Here is an 18,025-nt window from a genome sequence, read left to right on the forward strand (position 1 = left end):
AACTTGTCCTTCTGAATGCACAGTCCGCCTTATGGCACGCCAGCAGTAAAAATGTCACTTACAATAATTACTTTTTGGTGAAAATGCTTGCTGACTTCCTACCTTCAAGCTGTTTTTTACACAGTAGGGAGATAATAAGAAATGACTTTATCCTGACTGCTCAAATGAACACTAAATGGAATTTGGGTTATTATTACTGCAGATAGAGGGTCGGGTATGGAAATTTCAACCGTGGATCGGATAAACTACAGGGGGATTGGTCTCTGGAAATTACCACGGGTGAGTGTTTTCCACCGGCTGCTATTGAAAACTTAAGGCAGCTGTTGTTTGCCTGCTGTTTTTGAAATATAATATTTTTCATAATCCTTTTATAGTCCCTGAATGCCTTGTGCGTTTCAGAAGGCCTCGAGTCACTGCCCCGACTCCCGTGCGAGATTCAAAGCTTTGCAAAAAAAAAAAAAAAATTAATCCACAACGGATCGCTTCTTAATGGAACATCTTACTATTGCTGTCAACGTTGGATAGACGAGCTGTGTGGCTGGGCTTTTCCAATATGCAAATTGCCCGTTTTCAGTTGGCCTGGCCTTGCTGTCTGCGGGCGCCGCAGAGGCAAGATGGGTGTCTGATTTCTCTCACCGAGATGGGGGTCTGCTTTCTCCTGTCCCCAGTGCCCGGTAGACTGCGTGACACAGTAGGTGCTTTCAGGATGCTTTCAGGATCCTTTTCAGGATTTCAGTAGGCGAGCGAGCGAGCGAATGAATGGACGACGGGCAGGCCAGACAAAGGGTGGGGGGAAGGCCTGCTCAGTCCGGTTCAGAGCCTTTTCTAGCCACGTGACCTGGACAAGTCACGTTGCCCGTCTGAGCCTCGGTTTCCCCACCTGGAGTTCGGGGTTTATATTCCCGCCGCGGGGCCGTTAGGGGAATCGGATGCAGCAGTGTCTAAACGCGGCCTCCGTTCACTGGCCCGTGTGCACTGGGTACGAGTGCGTTCTGGTTCCCTCCCCTAATCCCAGGAGTAGGTTGGCCTTGGGGTGCGGCCCGTCCCGCTTTTGAGATTCAGGCATGTTGACATCTGGACTGTAGAGCAGTCGTGTCGTGGAAGGCCGGCCCCGTCGTGCAGCCGTGAGTGGACACGCAGGTGCAGGCCCCACCGTACGGGTGGGCTGTTTTGAATACAGAACATCTGACCGGTTCCTGGCTGTGTCACCAGACAGGACATCTTGAGTCTGTCAAAGGAGGGAGACGGGTGTACCTGCCTCACACTGGGAGGTCCCCGTGAGGAGCGCGGGCGGACGGTCGTTCTCCAGAGCCTTAGCCCGGCGCCTGGCACGAGGGAATGCACAGGAAATGACGTTCACCTACGTAGTTGCTGCTCTTACAAATGAGGATAAAATGAGGCTTTCTTATTTTATTTTTTATTTATTTGAGAGAAAGCACAAGCTGGGGAAGGAGCATAGAGAGGGGGAGAAGCAGACTCCACACTGACCGTGGAGCCCAACGTGGGACTCGATCCCACGGCCCCAGGATCATGACCTGGGTTGAAATCAAGAGTCAGATGCTTAACCGACTGAGCCAGCCAGGTGCCCCAAAATAAGGCTCCTTAATATGGTCTCCCCCACCCCACCCCAGGACGCTCCTGCTGTCACAAGCCCCTTTTCAATAGCACTCGGACATGTCCAGGCCCCTCCCACAGGAGGCGCCCCTGCTTCTCCCCCTTCCTCAGCCCTCTCCCCACATCCACCCGGCCACTAAGGCCTGTTGCAGCTACCCCCTACATCTGTCTGAAACCTAGATAAAATCTCCCCACTGTATGTAGTGCCCCCTTACGGGCTGTGACCCACTGTCCCCGGACCACAGGGCTTCCTGGCCCCAGCTACCTTGCTGTCGGCAAGTTCATTCTCTCCCTGAAGCAACAAGGAACTTACCTGCGTTGTTTTTTGGTTTTTTGTTTTTTTAATGTTAGGTCTGGAATATTTAAAATTTCAGAAATACGTGCGAATATCCATATACCAACACCCAGCTTTACCCTGAACGAGGGGTCACTGTGCAGTCCTGTATTTGTAAAAGAAACAAAACATCAGAGATGGAGTTCAGCCCCCTCCCTCATCCCAGTCCGCCTTGAAGGCGACTGCTCTCTCTCCTGGACTTGGCTGTTTATCGTTCCTGGGCATGACTTTAAATCTTCACCTCTGCATAGCCGTGTAGCCACGCAAAACATGGAGGAGGTGCAGACTCTCAGCACATAGGAACGTGATGCTCTGTGTCATCCTGTCCCTGGCTTCGTGGCCTTCCCCAGTACGCTCCGGGCGCCGGTAGACATGGTCCCGGCCTCGACGGCCTCACCACGGTTCAGAGCTCGCGGTACGTTGTGGGAACACGCCGCGATTGGGAGACCTGGTCTGCTGGTGACGGACACGGTTTCCGGTCTTTTGCTCTTCCAGAAAAGGCCTCAATACACACTCTAGTGGCCACTTGGCGTCCCCAGAAGAGAAGCGTTGCTGGGATGAGGGGTAGGCCCGTCTTCTAAACCTGGCTCTCGAGTGCCCGTGCCCAGCAGTTAAAGCAGACTTTTTAGCCCATTCAAAGCCCCAGCCCCATCCTGGGGGGTCTCTCTTTGCCCTGTATCCTTGCTACCTGCGTTTCATTCCTGCCTCGGCCCACCCGAGGACCGGCGCTGGCTACCTTCTTCCTTCCTTGACACTCCTGCCTCTCCCGACCCCCCGGCTAACTCCTGTTCATGCTAGAAATGTCCCTCTCTGGGCGGGGGCCTCTCTCCTCCTCAGACCACATCGTTCCTCACTCCCTGGCCCCCATCCCTCATCAGAACCCTCACTGCCCCTTAGGGACTTGTGTTGAATGGCCATCTCCCCCGTAGGTGTGAGCCCCAAAGGGGACAGGGCCACCTCTGGCCAGGCTACCGCCATACTGCCAGTGGCCCGACTCAGCAGATTATGGAACGAGTGAAAGAATGAACCGAGAAACATCTCTTCATTCTTTCCCGGCACTTTGTCCTGAATGAATTGGAGCTGAGGTATAATTTACACACAGCAAACTTCCCTCTGCGCCCCTGGAAGTGTCCCGTGAGTTCTGGCAATCAAGACGCAGCTAGTTCGATCACCGCCCCCCCCCCACCCCAGAATTCCCTTCTGCCCCTTTGTAGCCTAGCCCTGCCCCCCAGCCCCCAGCAGTCACAGATGTGCTTTATGTCCCTGTGGTCTTACCTTTACTAGAATGTCATCTCATCTGTCCCATGCCAGGAACTGTGGAAGAAACAGCAGTAAATCACAAGATTATCCTAAACGTAGGGGACCTTCCTATAAACAAATACATTTTTTACATTTATTTTATTTGAGAGAGAGAGTGCATCGGTGGGAAGGGGCAGAGGGAGAGGGAGAAATAGATTCCCACTGAGCAGGGAGCCCGACATGGGACTCAGTCCAGGACCCCAGGATCATGACTTGAGCTAAAAGCAGATGCTTAACCCACTGAGCCACCCAGGCACCCTCTAAGCAAATACATTTCTTTTAAGAAAAGATTTTATTTTTATGTATCTGTCAGAGAGAGAGCACAAGCAGGGTGAGTAGCAGAGGGAGAAGGCAGAGGGAGAAGCAGGCTCCACTGAGCAGGGAGCCCTACGCGGGGCTGGATCCCAAGACCGCAGGATCATGACCTGAGCCGAAGGTAGACGCTTAACTGACTGAGCCACCCAGGCGCCCCAACAAAAAAAAAATTTCAATACAGTTTAATAGCTTTTTATAAGAACGAAACAACAACAAAACCCATCAAATTCAAGTTGCATTTCTCAGCACCAGGTACATGGGGGGTTTATTCCTTGTTACAACGCTGTCTGCATTTTCCAGGTGGGGAAACCAGGGTGTCCCAAGAAGTTGTGAATGTCGTTAATGTGAACCCAGCTGGCTGGTAGAGGTCGCCCCATCCCTGAGTTCGTATCTTAAAGCCAAGCCCAGGCCGCCTCCTATTTTTTCTTTTCAAAATGACTTTGAATTACATGGAGTGGAAGAAAGCCTTATTCCTTCAGAAATTGTCGCTTTAGACAAAAGCCTCCAGTTGCTGATATTTGGGGTAAAAAAAAACAGGAATGTTTCTTCTTTTCCATTGACAACATCTTGTGTTCTGTCGTGATGGTCAAGGACGTGCAACCACATGACCTTCCTACGCACAGGAAGTGGCTTTGGTTATTGAATTTGCTGGTCCAGGCTCGCTGGAGCTGGGTGCTCACTGGAAACAGTTTTCTAAAGAAATGACTCTTTCCAGGCTCAGCCTGGGTGGCTTAGTCGGTGAAGCATCTGCCTTCGGCTCAGGTCATGATCCCAGGGTTCTGGGATCGAGCCCTGCGTCAGGCTCCCCACTCCCAGCAAGAAGCCTGCTGATCTTCTGCCTCCCTCTGTCTGTCTTTCATAAATAAATAAAAAAAATCTTGAAAGAAAGAAGAGGGAAAGAGAGAGGGAGGAAGGAAGGAAAGGAATGAATGAACGACTCTTTCCACCGAGATGTTCTCTGCGTAAGGACTCGCGGCGTCTCCCGACCAGGCCGTGTGCTATTGCATCTGTCCGTGCCCGTCCAAACACGGGGCCCGATCCTGCTTTCTGTGAGCTGAGCACACAGTGGCATCTGTGTCCATGTGTGTCTGTCTCTGAATAATGTCCCCCAGCACGAACGCTCTGCTTCGAGTCTGTTACGGTTTAGACCCGGACTCAGAGCGGAGTCTGGGGCGCACCAGCCCGGCAGCACACGCCCGGTACATTTCAGGTCCCCGGTGGAGTTTTCGATCTTAAGGGCTTTGGCTGTGCCTGCAGTCATGGTTGGGAGCTCCGAGAGGCGCCAGGAACGTGCAACCAGTACCTCGGTGTGGTTCTCTCAGGGCTTCTCGGTGGTTCTCAGTGGCAAAAACCCATGCGAGCCCTTGCTGGGAACGCGTGGGAGGAAGAAACGTCCCACCGGCCTGGGAGCCGGGAGCTCAGTCTCGGCCGGCGCGGCACGAAACAGGGAAAGCACCAGGGCAGGGGCCTGGTGTGGTCTGTTAGCCGCCAGGCAGCCATGCTTTTGACCTTGCTGTGGGTTACAGGACACAAACCTGAGAAGGAATCTGTTTATCATGTGGGGATTCGTGCCATCCTTGACAGTCCGCAGTGAGCAAGATGGATGATCTGCCAAATCGCTCCCTCGCATGGGTGAATCAGGGCAAATTTACAGTACAATTTCTTTGCTGCTTCGGATACAAAAATAACATTTGCTGGGTTTTATATCCAGTTGTGCGATGACCTGGAGGTGAGCGGAGAGGAGAAATCCGATTTGTAGGATTCGTAATGCCTTAAAGATTTGTACGGATCATTTCTGCTGTTTACGCCTATCTCTTTTACATCTTTCGCAAACCACCAGGTTCTGGTTTTGTTTTTGTTTTTGTTTTTTTTTTCTTTAAGCCACATTTTCGAGGCTGAGGACACGGGTTTATGAGACAGTGGAACTCTGTTCCTGCTTAGGACAATAAACGGGTTTATCGGTTGAATTGCGGTGTTTCATTTGGGATTTTCTCTCCTGGGTGTGTATACGAAAGAGCCCTTGTATTCGGAAGACATCTCCCACACTCTTGAATTTAGGGTAGGCTTTTATCCTGGATGTGATATGTCCAGGAAAGGACACCGCATGTCTGTGGCTATTTGAAACTCAGTCATTACTCAGCGTTAACATTTTTGTCTCGTCGTGTAGCGAGTGTTTGGGGGGGGATGCCCGTGTGTGCCAGTGTTCCACGAGCGGGCTGCTTTCTGAGACATATCATCTGTCTGGGGCCAGAGAACCCATGTGACGAGACCTGGCCTGGCCCCTCACATGTGACGCTGTGTGGTGTACCCTGCTTGATGGGGGGCAGGGGGACCATCCTAAACCTCGAGCCACGGGCAGATTTTACCTCATGGGTAGGGCCGTGGTACTAAATGATTCTGGGCTTTCCTCCCGGACACAGCCTATCTCTCTCTCGTAATTTATTTGGAAATGGCCAAAGCCTTTCTTTATTCCAGACATCCCAAAACTAAAGTGGATGCTGGGTTTCACGGGTGATGCTGACCAACCAGAAGCTCCCCAGCAGAGCTCAGGTGGCAGTTCCCGCTGGTCACCTGTGATGGGGCAGAGACCCTTCTTAAGAAGGGAGAGCATGGAGCCACTCTGGTCCCATCTGTCCCGGTGGTGGGGGCAGCGTGGGTGGCATGGATAAACCGAGCTCGGCCTTCAAAAGCGCATCTTGGGGCTTGACAGGGAACAGAGTGGGCGCTCCTCTTCGGTCGGTTCCCTCCAGGCTGGGTGCTGGGGGGCCCTCCCCCCAGGGTCACAGCAGAAACCCACATGGAGTCCCGGGACTCGGTCCTGGGCACCCCCCGGGGCCAGCCACCGAGGCCTTACATCTCCTCTTGGAGGGTCTTCCTCACCATGGTGGCCACGCCCCGTGGGCAGTCCTTTAAGAACCCACCCATTCATTTTGTTCTGGAAATTACGAACAAAATAAACCGGCAGATTATGATTGCACCAAGGTTCTTCAGACTTCGGGAATGATGGGGTCCTGTGGGAAGGAATCGTGACTGCCAGAGCCCACGGTTCGTAGGCCAGCAGGTTCTCAGCAGAGCGCCCTTGCACCGAGCCCACAGAAACCTTTTGTTTAACCCCCTGACTAGGCTCCTGTGGCCGGTCCGTTCTGTTCTGTCAGAACGTGAGAGGTTCCCCCCACCATAGCACCACACCTTGCCACGCCATCCGCCCGCGCGGGCTTTGGACCAGTACCTCCTAGGTCAGGAAAGCAGACGTGCGCCGTGAAAGCCACCTCTTCTCAGACCCGGACTGTCGTGTGCTTTAATTACAGAAAGCACTCCAAAGACCTCCGCCAGCTGCAGCCCCGCCCCCGAGTCACCGATGAGCTCCAGCGAGTCCGTGAAGAGTCTGACGGAGCTGGTCCAACAGCCCTGTCCCCCCATCGAAGCTAGTAAGGATGGCAAACCACCAGAGCCCAGCGACCCACCTGCCTCCGACTCCCAGCCCGCCACCCCGCTGCCTCTTTCCGGACACTCGGCCCTCAGCATCCAAGAGCTGGTGGCCATGTCTCCAGAGCTGGACACCTACGGCATCACCAAGAGGGTCAAGGAGGTGCTGACGGACAACAATCTCGGTAGGTTCCCTCCCCGGCTGCCAGGTCGGGGGCGGCGGGTCGCTTCCTGTGGGTTTCTGGACGGATGGGTGGAGGGCACCCAGGCTGAGCCTGCCAGCGGGCTTAAACGTTGATAGCTGCCTCTAGGAACAGCTACTCTCGGAGCCTCCCCTGCAAATCTGGGACCGTGGGGCGGTGGCTTGGGCTTGTGAGTGGCACCCCGCCCGGCGGCTGATAGTCCCTTATGGTCCCTTATGGTCCCCACCTCCTGCCTGGTGCAGCGGTCTCCCTTCCCCACGCCCTCCACTGGGAGGCAGTAGGGAGCCCCTGTGGAACTGAGCTGGCCGCACCCCAGACCCAGGCCATCCGCCGCGTGCCTGCCCCAGCCGAGGGGCTCTGTGGCACACAGACTGTGGCAATAGCAAAGCACTTGGTCATTATAAACCCTTGTGCTCCCCTGGTGCAGTATTAACCACATGGGATTCTCGTGGCTCAGGCACCCGGGGCACGGAAACAGCCACTCCCCAGTCACTTAATGCGGGCCTTGAACTCACGACCCTGAGATCGAGACCCGAGCTAGGATCAAGAGTCAGACGCTTCACCGACTTAAGCCACCCAGGCGCTCCAAGTGCCCCAAACGCTTCTGTCCTTACTTCCCAAGTGTCGGTGTCACTTAAGAGGCACTGTTCTGTGCGGTGCACGTCAAGACAACCCCAAAGAGCAGCTGCATTTTGCAGAGGGGCCTTGCGTGTCTGCGTTTCCCAGGGGATAGGAAAAGAAGGAAGTCGCAGGGAAGCTTGTGCGGTGACTGCACAGCCCGGGGTCTCAGTGGCTGGCGTGCCACCCCACCGCATGCGCAAAACAAAACAAGAGAAAAAGTAACATCCGCTGAGAATGCTTGTAATTAAGTTAATTCAAAAAAATTAAGATTTCAAAGAAATAAAAATGGCCACGATGTCCCCCATGTTCATCAATGATTGAAACACACAGGGTCTCCTGGACACAGGACAAGCCCTCCCTTACAGCCTTGTCATGTGTCCAAACAAGCAGGCCCGATAGAATATTGCCGCCCACTGCCCCACAGGAAGTGTCGTTTTTCTAATCACTGGCAAGCAGCTGAAGAAAACTTCTAAACGACGTATGTAGAAGGGGCGCCTGGGTGGCCCAGACGGCTGAGGGTCTGCCTTGAGCTCAGGTCACGGTCTCAGGGTCCCAGGATCGAGCCCCGCATCGGGCTCCCTGCTCAGCAGAGAGTCTGCTTCTCCTCTCACTTGGCCTCTGTGCGCTCTTTCTCTCTCTCTCTCAAATCAGTAAATAAAATCTTTTTTAAAAATAAATAAATGAGCCACTGAGAAGTTGCAAGATCACAGCCCCACTGGCCCGTGGAGCTCCCATCTTCAAGGGCTGGGAAGCGCAAATCCGGGGTGAACCTGCCCACACCGGAGAGAGGGGCCGCCCTCCTCTCGGAGCAGTCACTTCCACAAGAGCTCCTTCGCAGCACCAGTGTGGAGCTGAGAAGCAGTCTCGCAGTCACTCTAGCTGGTCTCAGCCGCCTCCCCTGCTGGGGTCTCTCAGTGGAGTAAAGGGTGCAGAGGGAGCCAAGTTAGAGCTGAATCCTGCGGCTGGAGGCCCAGGTGTCCTCTTGCCTCTCCAGGTGAGATCTTGCGGGGTTTCCGGGCCAGTCACTTGAAATCAGCAGCAGAGTGTGTGTGCGTGCACATTTCATCGGGAAAGGGCCGGTAGCTTTCTTCGGGCTCTCAAGTAGGTCCATGACCCAAAAACGACTGAGAGCTGCTGCTCTGATACCTCTGGAAGTAATAAAAATGTCCAAGAATATTCGTTTTGATCCCCCACCGCCCAACAAGGTGGGTCACGCAGAAAACGAGCTGTTTATTACATCTATGACTTTGCTAAACACAGCAGCCTCCTTGGGAGGAGACCGGATTCATTTGCCAGATGAGAATGAGAAAATTTTATATAAAACAACCACAACAGAAACCTGGTAAGGACTTAGGATGTTTATAGTGTAAACTAAGAATTTAAAATGTAGGGAACCACAGGTTTATGAAACCGGTAAACGTATCTATAAATTAAAATGATGCCAAAAAAAACCATTCTCAAATCCAGAGCTTTCCGTGCAGTAAATTTCAGCTTGAAGCCCGGCTTTTTTACAAGGGGGAGCTCTGCCATTTCTCACACTTGCGCTGTGAGCACACGCAGCGGTGTTTCTGTCTCGCAGACGGAGGGCATGGACCTGTCACCCACAGTCACCCTTCCGCGGAGGGGCAGAGCTGCTCTGGGCCCGGGGGTCACGTTCCCTACACTCTGTGGCCCCAAACGCTGGCCTGTCTGATCCCAGTTTCCATTTCCACCTAATAAGTCCTATTATTTGTGTTCTGCCATCCAGTCGCTCAGGCCGTCCCTGATTCTCATTCGCGCCTTCAAAAGTGCCGGCCCCTCTTAACCTGCAGCTGAATGGCTCTCAGAGAAGAGAAATTTTCTTTTCAAGCCTCTGACAAACATGCCAGACCTGGGGCTGCTCAGCTCTCCAGAGCAGAATTCCCTCTGATCAGCCCGGGGAGCAGGCTGCCCACCACGGCCTCAGAGAAAAGGCATCTAGGAAGGGGTTTTGATCCCCTTTGAGCTCCAGGCAGCAGAGGCAGCTTAGACTGCGGGAATGGACTTTAGAATTGGAAATGGCCTGCTTTTCAGAAAAACAGAGCTGAGGGGCTCTTTCTCCTGCTCTTTCCTGCTGTGACCTTGGGTCAAGTGGCCTGTTTTCTCAGCAAGACCGGATAACCTCGCTAATCGCGAGAGGAGCCAGACAGCCCTGTGGTTTGAGGTTGTGTAAGAGCGGGCTCCCCATGCGCCACTTAACCTCCCGGGCTCCAGCGAGGGATTAACCACCTCTGACAAGCGCTGCAGGTGTGTTATCCAGGCCTCAGTACATCCGAAGCCTGGAGGCTTTTTTGAGAGAAACATCATCGTGTCCCGCAGAATGCTCGAGGAATACTGACTTCGTTACCTATGGAGCTTGTCACAAGTGTGGTTGAAGAGATGCTTCTTAATAAAAAAGAGAGAGAGAGAGATTTTATTTATTAGAGAGAGAGCAAGCGCAAGCAGGAGAGAGAGTCTGATCACGACCGATCACGACCTAAGCCAAAACCAAGAGTCGCCCCCTTAACCTACGAGCCATCCTGGCGCCCTTGAAGAAAGGCTTTCTAGAAAGTGCTTGCTCCAAGGCAGGACCCAGCTGACCAGACTCTGGGGCTTCAGGCCCCGTGTCTGACTTTAACCTCAGCTCATACCTGTCCTTCCAGATGCTAGGATCTCCGTCATGACATCTCTCTCGGTTCTGTTCCCAGGTCAGCGCTTGTTTGGGGAGACCATCTTAGGGCTCACCCAAGGCTCCGTCTCCGACCTCCTCGCTCGCCCAAAGCCCTGGCACAAGCTCAGTCTGAAGGGACGGGAGCCCTTTGTCCGGATGCAGCTGTGGTTGAATGACCCCAACAACGTGGAGAAGCTGATGGACATGAAGCGCATGGAAAAGAAAGGTAAGCCCCACCGCCCGCTCTGGCCAGTTGCCTTCTTATCTGCGAATGCGCCGATCCTTGTGAGGCCTGTGCGCGGAGCTGGGGAGGGCCACTGATCTGTGGTCAGGCAGGGCAGAAAGGGGTTTTCAACGATCATCAATTGACGAGTACCTACAAAGACTGGAAAGATCTGTGACTTTCTCCCCAGCAGACTGAACCCAAATACATTTTAGCGTCAGGGAGGGGCCACCGCACGGTTCCTCATGGTCGCCCTGGCCATCACTGTACCCTGTTTCTTCTTTAAAGCCACCAAAAGGTGAGCTCCACATCACTGATGGAGGGTGCGTGGGGTCGTATGTCTCGTGCAGGCGAACCACGAGCCAGGGCCTTCCGTACCGTCTCTTGTTGGTGAGATCATTCATAAACGTGTTGGTAGACAGAGAAAACTCAGGTTCAGAGAAGCTGCGTACCTCTGTTAAGGTCACCAAGCCTAGAGCACAGAAGAGCGAATTCTCGCCAGAACAGGTCTCTGTGGCTGTTACTTTATGGGCTGTCGGGCCGTGCGGGATTCAGCCCCCTTGAAGGCCAAGTGCGGCTCTTCTCTCCGTGTACACCTGCAGCCCTCTCGAATGTTCTCATCAGCCTTCTTGCCCTGGAGACCCCAAAGCAGAAATCCCCCAGCGGGAGCACCTCAGTGGTGCCAAGTAATGTCTGCTCCGTCTCCCGGTTTGCTCTCCCACCCGCTGCTGCTCGTTCGTGCGTCCTGCCCTCAGAGGGCACAGCGCTGTAAGCTCGTGGAGTGGCCACATCGGAATCCCTTAGCTGTGGAGACGAGGCGCCACCCCCACGTGGCTGGGGCTCTCGTGACTGAGCCGGGGGCTGGGCACGGAGCCCAGGCTTACACCATCTGAGTTCACCAAGAGAGTCTGCTGTTCACGGCCGGCCTGGTGGCACTGTTGTCACCTAGCCAAGGCAAGGGCCAGAGCTCCTGGAGGAAGGGAGCGTCGCTGATGTCTCCTCCAAGAGCTCCGTGGGGTCGGGCCTCCTGTTTGCCAGCGGCTGTGCTAAGGCCTCACTCAGTCCGCCCTGCTCAGCCCAGTGTAGGCGTGTTCTTCAGGAAAGCTGCAGCCCTGGCGTCCTGAGACTTGACTGATGCTAACAGGCGGGAGCAGGACTCCAGAGTCACGGGCTGGCCGGCTCCGGAGCCGCTGCTCTCGGATGGGTGTCGCGCTTCCTTGTGCCCAGAGCCCGCCACCCTGGGACCGGTAGGCTCAGGCCCGCCCTCCAGTGTGTAAACCGAGGCCCTGACACAGGCCACAGCCCTTTGGGCGGCCACAGGCACCTGGTGCCACATCACCCCTAAAAGTTCTTTAACTTTCTACCTTGGGAAATTTGAAACAAAAAGGCAGAACAGTATCATGAACCCAGTACATCCATTACCAAGTTTCAACGATTCTCAGTGCCCACCTAAGCAACGTTCAGGCTTCCCGCATGCTGTCAAAAAGCAACACCTGCCGCCTTGAGCTTGGTGTGGCGGCTGCTCCTGGTGCCAGGGAGCCCCCTCCTGTGGCCAGCCCTCCGAGGCCACCCCCTGAGCAGCCCCCCACCCCCGTGACTGTAGGCATCAGGAGAGGGACAGCCCTGGTTCCATCACCCCCTGGTATGTTTCTCCTCGAAGGCCACTAGGGAAGAACCCTTGTCCCCACAAGTAGATCTCGGGGGGCTTCCTAGTCCTGCACCCTTCAGCATGGGCTCTGGGCGCCATCTTGTGTTACAGAAGAGTTACTGTTCAGCCGGGCCCAGCCCCTCCTCAAATCCCAAGGTCCCTAAAAGCAGCTGTGGACCCATCGTCTTCTCCCTCCCTCTAGCAGGGATGCTAACTAGAGGAACCTTCCCCAGACACACCAGTGGGTGAACCAGAGCGTAGCACTGCCGTGATTTCCGCCTCTTACTGGTCATCCACCCGATGGGGGCGACCCACTGGGCACACCAGCCCAGGTTCATTCTGGCCACTGACTGGTTTTTTATGTTTTTTGTTTTTTTAAAGATTTTATTTATTTGTTTGATAGACAGAGATCACAAGTAGGCAGAGAGGAAGGAAGCAGGCTCCCTGGAGAGCCCAGTGCGGGGCTCGATCCCAAGACCCTGGGATCATGACCTGAGCCAAAGGCAGAGGCTTTAACGCACTGAGCCACCCAGGCGCCCCCCACTGACTCCTCAACTGTGTTCTTAGATACAATCCTAAAACAGCAAGTTAGTTCATCACTCTCTGGTCGGAGTTTCTGCCTCTGTAGAACGAGGCCGGTCGTGCGGACTTCTCTAGGTCGTGAGCAGCAGAAAGAACACGCCGAGCATAACCACCAGCACACGGAACCGCTCAGCAAATGAGTTTTTAGAATAACTTGGGCCCCTTTAAAACAGACGAAAGCCCGTCGTGGCTCCCGGTCTAGACTGGAGGAGAACTTACGCTCCGAGTGACCCGGCGTGCTCTCTGCTTCCCGCTCTTCCCGAACGAGAGCTTTGCTGCTTCTCCTGTTCGCTCCCGCGTCTTGTTCTCCGTCCTTCTTCCTTCCCCTGAACATCTCGTCTCCACCGCGGTCCACCTTCTGCTTCCTGTCCCTTGCCGAGATGGCCCTTGAACCAGCCTGTTCACGCGGCGCCTGGACGCCCGCACGCGCGCACCGCCTGGGCTAGCTCGTGGGCTCCTCTCCCCTGTGGCTGCAGATGAACCCCGACCATCCACAGTCGTCTCCTGTGACATTCATCTGTGACCCAGACGTCAGGGCTGCCTGTCACGTACCAGCTGTGTGACCCGAGGCAGGTCATCTCACTCCCAGGCTTCGGTTTCCTCCTCTGTACACCATGACGGCCAAGGTCCCTCTCCCGGGGCATAACTGGGAGGGTCGCTTGGCAGGTGTTGGCTGCTGCGGCTGCGGCCGCTCCTCCTCCCCCTCCTCCCTGCTGCTGCTTGAAGGAAATAAGATTACGTCCCACTTTACAGAGGGGGCAGGGGAAGCCCGACAGCACAGACAGAACAGAGAGCTTGAACCTGGAGGCGCGTCCCCTTTCCTTGCCCGCAGCCCCCTCCAGTCCTCTCCTGGTAAAAGACCATGTCAGGGACATGAGGACTACTCTGCTCCCTCCCAGCTGGTGGCCTACAGGGCTGTCACCTGCTGCCCCTTCCAGGGCAGGTGCACGTTTCCTGAAGCGCCCAGCCCCCTCCCCTGCACTCCAGGGCAGACCCCCGCCGCCTCGGCCCCTTCCAGCCACGGGGCTTCCAGTGCCCCCACTCTCTGTCACTCTAGACTTTTTCTCAAGACCGTGGCCCCCAGACTGCGGCGTTCCCGCATACCCGTGTCCTGCCCCATCCAAGGGGATTTTAAAACCCACCCCACCCCGTCTCGGGCCTCAAGTTCTCTGACCTCTTCAACCTTGGGCTTTTCTCCCCGAGTCTTGCCGTCACCCACAACTGCTCTCCTTCCCAGACACCCCAATCGCTGACCACTTTCTGCTGTCTTCCGTGTTTCCCTGGCTCGTTCGGCCTCCAGGCCCCCGATCTCCGCCCCCGCCATGCTTCGCCCCATCATTTGGCCTTTGGTACCCTTAGCTCCTTCCGCCAGCATCCCAGACTCCACGATCCATCATTCCAGGATGCTCTGGCCGTCCGAGATGGACTCCTCTCTCTCCATCTTCCCCTTCCCCATCCCCCAGCAAATCCCAGCCTCGGGTTAGTGCGCCCTGCCGGCTCTCTCCACCCGCCCTCCTTGGCTCCCGGGACCGGGGCACCCCAGCTCTACATGGGTTGGTGCCGCCTTAGATTTGGGGGGGCCCCAGCCTCAGCAGGGTCCCTGCTCTTCTCCCCTCCCCCAGCCACCCCTTTCTTCCACCCTTCTCAAGACTCTGTCCCCATCACTTCAGGTCACCTCTGCTCCTGCCTCCCTCCTTCAGGAGAACGCGGGCCACCGGCTCTCCCACCCCATCTCCCCCCCCACCCTGCCCCGTCAGCTTGTCTGCACCTGCCGCCCCCGCCCGCCCTGCCTTCCGCGGCACCTGCAGGGATCCGCTCTCTGACCTGTACCCCCAGCTCTCTCCCCTCAGCTTTGGAAACACTGTCAGCTCGCTCTCATCTTTAAATCCGCCCTCAGCCCTCACTTGCCTTCTAGAAGCCATCCTGTCTCTCGCTGTTCTTTCTCATTTGAGCATCTTAACGTCTTAGCTCAGGCTCCCTGCCATCACCTTCTCACCTCCCGTAGAGTACTCCGCCTCCTGCCGCCCGGCTTCTGCTCCCACAGCGACACTGCACCGTTCACCGCAGCCCCCAGTTCTGTCCTAACCGCTAAAGCCGCGCTCTGGGTCCTCATCAGGCTCTCTGCAGCACTGAGGCTATCAGTCATCTCTCCTCACTCACCCCTTCTCCCCCACCGTTGTCTCCTCCTGTCTCCCTCCTGGCTGCTGCTTCCTGGCGGACCTCTGCCCATGGGTGTCCATTCTCAGCCCCAGTCTTTCTCCTCAACGGCATAGAGGGCAACCGCGGTTTCGGTTCCGGTGGTCCGAGAATCCCTCTCCCTAGCCCGGCTGTTCCTCTGAGCTGCATCCCTGCCTGTCCCGTTGCCTCTTGGACATCTCCCTGCGGGCGACTCAGAGACCCCCTCCAGTTTCACTGTTTCCAGACGAATCACCGTCTTCTCCCTTCTTCCGTGCTGCCCAGCCGGAGACCGGGGTCTCCTCTGCTCGCCTCGGTCCATCATAAGTCTGTCCGCCGGTCCTGTCAGCTCTGGCCCTTTCCACCGTCGCGCCCTCTGCTTTTCTCCAACTCCTCCACCGCCTCCCCAGTTCCAGTCTTGATCATTCTTACCTCCCAACTGAGGGTCTTCCTGCCAGCCCTCCCATCCGCCCCGTCCTCCAAACTGCGGCCAGAGCAGCCTTTCCAAAACATGTATAGCTGCTCATACCGTTCCCCGAACTAAAACCTTTTCATTTCTTCCCACTGCATTTAAGGTCAAGTCCAAGCGTCCCATCTACTCAGACTCTGCCTGTCTCTCCAGCTCCTCCATCCCCCTCCACACCCCCTGTGCACGCGCGCACACACACTTTGGAACTGTGCCATCTCGTGCCCCTGGGTCTTTGCACATGCTTGACCCACTTTTTGGAATAGCCTCCAAAAAGGCTATTTTTTTCTGGTTAATCAGTCCTTGGCCTTCAAGATTTTCCTGGGAAGCTTCCCTTGACCCCTCGCATGCTCTTCAGGGGTCACCTGTACACTTCTCTGCATCCCCCACTAAGCCGTTAAGCAGGGATGGCCGGCGACCTCGCAGTACAGCAGAGCAGGTCCCTGATGAGTGTGTGTTGGGATTCCAAACAGTTCTAGTCCAAGTGCTTTGAGACGCTCTTTGGAAGGGCAGGGCAGAACGGCCAGCTGGCACGGTCTACACAGAAGTCATTGTGAACCGACGGGCACCGTGGTACTGTTGGAGGGGGGCTGGGTCCTTGGGCGGATCTCCTAGTGGGGCCTGCAGCTCAGTCTGCTTTCTCTTCCTCCCTCAGCGTACATGAAGCGGCGACACAGCTCAGTCAGCGACAGCCAGCCCTGCGAGCCCCCCTCCGCGGGCATTGACTACAGCCAGGGCGCCAGCCCCCAGCCCCAGCACCAGCTGAAGAAACCCCGAGTGGTGCTGGCTCCGGAGGAGAAAGAAGCTCTGAAACGAGCTTATCAGCAAAAGCCATACCCGTCACCAAAAACCATCGAAGAACTCGCCACCCAGCTCAACTTGAAAACCAGCACCGTCATCAACTGGTTCCACAATTACAGGTACGGTTCGGCTCAGGCCGCTCTGGGCCCAGGGAATCAGGGCTCCGGGAGAGCGCGCCGTCCGCCCTCAGGAAGCGGCTTGTCTGTCCCGCAGACAGTGGCTGGGGACGGTGCATAGGGATGACGCTCTGGGGACTTGGCCCTGGCTGGCTGGGGGTTCCTAAAAGCTTGGCATTTGGTCGGTTAGTTGGCTTTTCAAAGTTTCATTAGAGTTTTTAACTCCCAAGATGTAGGATCACGTGGTCAGAGACCACGCACATCTGCTGTGACCAGAAAAACAGTCATCACTCAGAAAGAACGTAGGCATCCATGGCTCCACAATAGCGAAAGTTTCTTCCTTTTTTTTTTTTTTTTTTTTTTTAAGATTTTATTTATTTATATGAGAGAGAGAGAGAGAGAGCATGAGAGGGGTGAGGTCAGAGGGAGAAGCAGCCTCCCCACCGAGCAGGAAACCCAATTTGGAACTCAATCTCAGGACTCCAGGATCATGACCTGAGCCGAAGGCAATTGCTTAAGCAACTGAGCCCCCCAGGCGCCCTGCAGCAGAGGTTTCTTAGTGGAAACCCAGGGAGTCTTGTACAGCATTATCTTCCAAATAAATCTGAGTAGTTTTGTCATTAAATAAATTAAGTTAATGAAGATTTATTGAGCATCTACTAGATCTCCAGACACTGAGCCCAAGTGTTTTAAAGATTTATTTATTTATTTGACAGAGATCACAAGTAGGCAGAGAGAGAAGAGGAAGCAGGCTCCCCACTGAGCAGAGAGCCCAATGCAGGGCTCAATTCCAGGACCCTGAGATCATTACCTGAGCCGAAGGCAGCGGCTTAACCCACTGAGCCACCCAGACACCCCCCAAATGTTTTAATCAGCACAGTCCCACTTGATTTTCACAGTCTTTTAAGGGACACATTTTTACTTGCACTTCATAGGTGGAAAACCTAAAACTCCGAGGGGTTAAGTAAAGGACCGAGGCAGAAGTGCCTAGCGCTGTCCCACAGAACAAAGCAGACAAGGGTAAAATGTTGGGATGAGCTCATGAAAGTCCACGGACACACAGCCTTGTTGACCATAGCTGTAATCCAGACTTCTCTGCCAGAAACCTCGACTTCCCAGTGCCGTGGTGGGAGTGAGCGCCGAATGCCCTGGAGGTGACCGTCAGTTGCTGGTTGTCATCAAAATGTCCCTTTTCTCCAGGGCTCAACAAAACTGGGGCAGGTGCTCCTGGTTCTACCCAGGCGACCAGTACACACACGTAGCCAGTGCAGGTAGCGCCCTCTCAGTTTCTCACCTCAAACAGGCAGTGGCCAATAGCACACCCTAGACAGCGGGCCCCTGCCTTATCTGTTAGGCTCTGCTGTGGTTTCCCCAGTGGCCTGTCAACCTCACTCCCACCCCCAGGTGCTGAGCCAACTGGGTTTTTAAAATATTAGACAGAAGCCAAAATAATACCTTGACTGTTGATGAAAGCTAAGTGCGCATTTGTAGCTTAGCGTGAGAGCCTAACAGCCCTGCTGCCTGACCCCCTGGA

General features: G+C 55.1%; 1 protein-coding gene across 7 annotated transcripts in view; it reads left to right on the forward strand.

Annotated features, from left to right (window-relative positions):
- The window catches only part of CUX1 (cut like homeobox 1), a 354,242-nt gene that overhangs the window by 305,715 nt on the left and 30,502 nt on the right, over positions 1–18,025 (forward strand). For 4 of the 7 annotated variants that reach the window (XM_059155147.1, XM_059155143.1, XM_059155144.1 and 1 more), the window contains exons 21-23: positions 6,871–7,173; positions 10,518–10,706; positions 16,230–16,494. The exons of the other annotated variants lie outside the window; for them this stretch is intronic. In XM_059155147.1, coding sequence (XP_059011130.1) covers positions 6,871–7,173; positions 10,518–10,706; positions 16,230–16,494 — 757 coding nt within the window. The remainder of the gene's footprint in view (positions 1–6,870; positions 7,174–10,517; positions 10,707–16,229; positions 16,495–18,025) is intronic. 7 annotated transcript variants of the gene reach the window in all.

Source organism: Mustela lutreola, chromosome 17 (assembly GCF_030435805.1).
Source record: "Mustela lutreola isolate mMusLut2 chromosome 17, mMusLut2.pri, whole genome shotgun sequence".
In the NCBI taxonomy this organism is placed as follows: domain Eukaryota; kingdom Metazoa; phylum Chordata; class Mammalia; order Carnivora; family Mustelidae; genus Mustela; species Mustela lutreola.